Consider the following 5,479-nt stretch of genomic DNA (forward strand, 5'->3'; position numbering starts at 1 on the left):
GCTGACCTTTCACCTCCCTCTTGACTTACCTCAGCTCACCAATTTTGACTCTAGCAAATGAAGCGCCGCGGAGAGCTGGAAGGCGGGACTTGGCGGTGCCAGGATCGCGCCGATTGGATTAGCACAGCGCTAGGGGGCGGGCCATGAGAGGGGCGGTGCCCGTCCCCGAGTGGGCGGGGAGCGGCGGGGGATGCGCCTGCGCGCTGGGCGGGATACGCGTGCGCGGTGGGCGGAGCACTCCGCTACCTTCTCAACCAGCCCCGGCTCTTTCAGTCCTGGCCAACCCGGTGTGGTGCTGGTGTTTCACCGCCCGGTCGCGCAGAATTGCTGCGGCTGCGGAGTGGGCGTTCGGTTGTCGGGTCGTCATGGCTGGCTACGATTACGTGAGCCCGGAGCAGTTGGCTGGCTTTGATAAGTACAAGGTAGCGCCGAGCCGACGGCCACCCCCTCTCCCTCCTCGCCCCGGCCGCGCCCTGGCGGCGGAGGGGCCGGCGCGGTCCGTGTCACCTTGTGCCTGCCGCGTGGCTTCCCGGCGGGCTGCTGGGCGTTTGTGCGCTGGGGTCCTGGGAGCCCAGGGGTACTCGTGATGGGGAGCGTGGGAGCATCCTAGGCCCGCCCGCCGCATCTCAGCACGCTGCGGGAGGTTGCCTTTCCCTCCGAGTACCCGCAGAGTGGGGTGAGAGAATTCCTTCTCTCTTTTCACTTACTGTCACTATTTTGAGTTTTCAGTCCCTCGGTGGAAGGACGCCGCTCTCTGCTGTGTCCTTTTCTCGGTCTCCGTTTGCATGAACTTTCCACCTGCCTTCCTTGCACACAACTTCAGCAGCGATGGGGCTGGTCCTTTGCCATCGGAGTCTCGGGGAGGGGAAGTGACTTACCCAGGCCTCGCTGCAGATGCACGCAGCTTCTCCCAGGAAAGGGGCGTTTTCCGCCAGAGCTCGTGGCTCCCGGGCTGGGCTGCGGGTTGAGAGACTTGTGCCCTAGAGGAGCTATGGGAGTGCAAAGAGCGCGCGGGCTTTAGATTTAGAGTGCTGAGAAACCCGATTCTAAAGCCAGGTTCTCCGTTTCGCTGCGAGCGGTCAATTAAACCTCACTCAGCCTCTCTTTTAGGGTCTTAAACGGAATAAAAGTTTCTACCGTGTATGGTGGATTGTGAGGGTTTGAGGAGACACTGGCACCCCTCCCCGGAAATACTAGTTGTTAATTTTAATCCAAATTTAGTTCCCCTACCAGTGAATGACGCTTCTTGGTCATCCAGTCGCCTTAGCCTGAAATTGGGCTTTCTTTCAAAGATCTTTCATCTTTGTTATCCGTGTATTAAGGTGCTCTCCGTTCCTTTATGACATTATTCTTCAGTGTTTTCTGTCCAGTAGAATGAAATGGCCCTACAGACCAGTACAGCTTAGTGCTACACTGCCTTCTAGGTACCCAGTAAACATTTGTGAAATGGACAAATATCTGAAAAAATCATAATTGTCTTTAACTGAAATAGAAAGCAACACCGAGGGGCCTTAGAAGGTGGGATAGTACAGTCTTCATCTTTCAGGCGGTCGTATGCCATACCATTCTGAACTGAGGTGATGATTTGCTCTAAAACTGTACTGGAAAGAAGTTCCAGAGATTTCTTAATAACTCTGGCCAGGGCTTTACAACTTTGTATTTCAAAAAGCCATTAACCCAGATACCCACACTTGTGCCTTCAGCTCCACCTCCTTTTAGTTATCTGTTCTGTATTGTAAATATTGACGCATAAAATATTTTCTTACTGGAGTCTGACTTTTAGAGTAAGTTTTTATAAAATAGCTGTTTTATTTGTTTAGGGAACCTTGTTTTCCTTACAGTCTTCTCTAGGTTTATGTTTTTAAGAAGTCAATTTATCACAATTTTCAGTGTGATTTTTCTGGAGTATTTCCCCTCCCTCTCCCTTTATCTGATTCAGTTCCTGTGTCTGACAACAGATTTCCTATGATCCTGGAAAACAAAGGTCAATTTAGCAAGTGTCCAATGTTCACTAGTTTGTTCATGTTATTTTAGTTACAACGTAGCTTCTTTGGGGGGAAAATGAACACAAATTTATAAACTTAGCCTTCTTGTAGTAGAAAGTTCTTAATACTGCATTCATATTAGAATCCAGAAGTGCCCAAAGGAAAGAAATCTGTGTGGTCATTTTTGTCGGAATGTGAATTGAACACTGAGGTCTTTTTTTTTTTTTTTCTTTCTGTCATTGCATCCTTATTGTGTGGTCTTCAGATAGTACATGTTTTATAACTTACTGAATTAAAACACTCTCCTCCCATGAAATATGTAGTCAAAACACTCAAATGAGATTTTTATTCCCTGGCGTCATCTTTTGTAATACAGCAAAGAGATGGAGAGAAAAATTGATACTCTTAAGAACAGCTGGTAGAAAACATTACTTTTGCACCAGTTTTAATTTCTTTATCTTCCCCAGAGGTACATCTGAGAGCTCCACCTGGAAACCTGGCATTTGACACAGAATAGCTGTAGAATGGGGTACACACAGAGAAGTAATTAGGTTTCTGTAGTGAAAAAGGGCAAGACATTTGATTTTCAGTAAAGAGGAAAGTCTGGGCTGGACTCTATTACATACTCTTTTAATGTCTTCGTTTTCTGTTATGCTTAACACTGTTGTGTTAACTTTAATAATTAGTTGAATGTCTGCTTTCTCTGTTAGGACAAGAACTCTGATAGCTGTCATGTTCAACATGACCAATGTCTCCATAGCTAGCACGTTAAGCCCAAGAGATATTCAGTAAATACTGAAAGAATGAAAGTGGAAAAGAACAGAAAGCATTTTATTTACTTTTTAAGTTTTTAAAAATTTCTCTTTATGTGTATGAGTGCTTTACATGCATGCATGTATGTAAGTGTACCCATGTGTGCAATGCCTTGGAGGTCAGAAGAGGGTAGAGTTAAGGACAGGTGTTAGCTGCCATGTGGGAACTGAACCCAGTTCCTCTGCAAGAGCAGCCAGTGTTCTTAACCACTGAGTCATCTCTCCTGCTGCTTAGAAAGCATTTTAAATATAGTAAAAGGTGTGGGTACAGAAAGGCTACCTTTGAAGTCTTATTTTGAATGTGAAGATGCCAACCTACTTGTGTTCCATTGCTTAATAACATAATTGGACACTTATGTTGAAGAATTCACCCTCATGAGGCTTATTCCTCTCCTCTACCCATTGCTCCTCCCCTTTCCTTTTGTTCATATGGGACAGATATTTGTTGCTGAAGGACTTCCCTACTTATTTATGGGTTAAACTGCTATTGTGGTTTGCTTAGTCAGACCTAGTGAAGGCATAGTTTTAATGTACAGTGTAGCAGCTAGTGACAAAGTATATCCTTTTGCTTCAGAGAAGAAATAATTCTGAGAAATATCTTGCTTAGTTTCAAGAATGTAATTTCATGCAGTTGGTTTCTGCTGTTTTGGTTATTAACTTGTTTGGCTGATGACAACTTCCTGGTTGTAGAGATTATTGTAAGTTTACTGGTGTTATAGTTAAGAAGTTGTAAAGAGAGATTGTGTTTACATCTTGGTAGCAACTCTAGATAACCAGAATCTGAACTGGCCTTCAACCTGACTGGATCATACAGTTTGATTTTGTTTATTTTGTAAGCATTTATGGATGGGCCACTTATCAGGCACAGCAGTGGCAAAAATTAGGCTGAGCTGAAATTCCTGACTTCAAAGAACCCAGCTTGATAGCATAGGGACATGTAAATAAAGTTATAAATAATAAGTGCACTTAGTGAGCTCTGAGTGCTGTAGAAGACAGGAGGCAGTGTCCAGCTAATAGCACTGAGCGGATGTTAGAGCTGAGAAAGACTTCCGAGGCGATGGAAGTGAAGGGAGAGGCCAGTCTAGAAAGACGAAAGCAGAGTAGAGAGAGTGAAGAGAGGGAAAAGTCATCCTGCCAGGTGAGAGCAAGGAGGTACAGAGACAGGCCTGGGAGTAGGTATACAGCCTGGCTTCATGCAAGCCGGTGGTCTTCTCTCGTCAGCCTCCAGAGTGCTGGGATGACAGGCCTGCACCACCATGCCCAGCAAGGGAGCAGGGATCCTGTTTCCTCCCTCTCTTCTTTTGTTTCTTGACTTTTTGAGACCCATTCTGTCCCTGTAACCCAGCTGGCCTCCAACTTCCAATATCCCTGCCTTAGTCTTCCTAGTCCAGGATTATAAGCATGAACTAAGACCCCTGCAAGGGAGCAAAGATTTTAAAAATAGAGGTTAACCCAACTGAGCATGGTGTACCATGCCTTTAATCGCAGCTTTCAGGAGGCAGAGGCTGGCAGATCTCTTAGAAGTTTGGGACCAGCCTGACTATATCAAAAAATAAATAAGTGAAGCCAGGCATGGTGGCACATTAATCCTAGCACTTAGAAGGCAGAGGCAGGAGGATCTCTGTGAGATCAAGGCCAGCCTGGTCTGTATAGTGAGTGCCAGGCCAGCTGGGGCTACAGGGAGACCCTGTCTCAAAAAGACCCCCCCCCAAAAGTGAATAAAATAAATAAAAACAGAGGTGAAGACTGGTAAACACACTGAATTTATCCAGTAAATATATTATAATCCAGCCCTTACTTTGTTTCAAAAATTAGTATATTCCCCATAAAAGTCCAGATTTCTGTATGCACTTGGAAAGTCTGAATATTGGACACCATCAGCCCTGAACTTCTGCTTGTATCTCCTGAGGCTGAATAGTGCTTCACCTCTGGGTGAGGTGGCACATGCCTCTAATCCTGGCACATGGAGGATGAAGGCAGGAGGATCCAGACAAACTTCAGGGACATAGAAAGTTCCAGGCCATCCTGGGCAATGTCTCAAAAAACAACAAACATATGAAAGAGTATATGCTGTCTAATTTGTCATTTCCCTGCTGGTTCATGTGTTTCATGCATGTCCGCTTTATGCATTTGACATTCTCCATCTCAGATTTAAGATTGACAGAAGATGGTGACTGACTGTCTGGAGGTGGTATTGGGGGTGGGGGTACATAAAAAATTAGAAGCCTAAGGATGACTCAAGATCTGGCAGGTTGACTGGGTGGAGGTAGGTAGCTGTTGTGTGAGGCAGGGTTTTGTGAAGCACTATATTGAAATGCTTTAAAATGTTTTTTTTTTTTTTTTGGTCTTTTTGAGATAGGGTCTCCCTGTAGCCCCAGCTGGCCTGGAACTCACTATGTAGACCAGGCTGGCCTTGAACTCACAGAGATCCGCCTGCCTCTGCCTCCAAAGTGCTGGGATTACAGGCATGTGCCACCATGCCGGCTTTTAAAATGTTTTTTAAAGTTATTTAAAACTATTATTGGGCTGGGCATGATGGCACACACCTTTAATCCCAGCACGTGGGAGGGAGAGACAGGCAGATTTCTGTGAGATTGCAGCCAACTTGATCTACATTTTGAGCTCAGAAGACCAAAAAAGGAACCCCAAATATTTGTGTGTGTGTGTGTGTGTGTGTGTGTG

At 45.5% G+C, this 5,479-nt stretch overlaps 1 protein-coding gene across 1 annotated transcript in view; it reads left to right on the forward strand.

The window, feature by feature from the left end:
• The first annotated feature begins 206 nt into the window (after nucleotides 1-206).
• Nucleotides 207-5,479, forward strand: part of Selenoi (selenoprotein I) — a 75,806-nt gene continuing 70,533 nt past the window's right edge. The window contains exon 1 of the mRNA XM_008834999.3: nucleotides 207-422. Within this exon, the coding sequence (XP_008833221.2) occupies nucleotides 366-422 (57 nt within the window). The 5' untranslated portion in view covers nucleotides 207-365. The remainder of the gene's footprint in view (nucleotides 423-5,479) is intronic.

The sequence above is a fragment of the Nannospalax galili genome, unplaced genomic scaffold (genome assembly GCF_000622305.1).
Source record: "Nannospalax galili isolate Female #2095 unplaced genomic scaffold, S.galili_v1.0 scaffold517, whole genome shotgun sequence".
Classification (NCBI taxonomy): Eukaryota; Metazoa; Chordata; class Mammalia; order Rodentia; family Spalacidae; genus Nannospalax; species Nannospalax galili.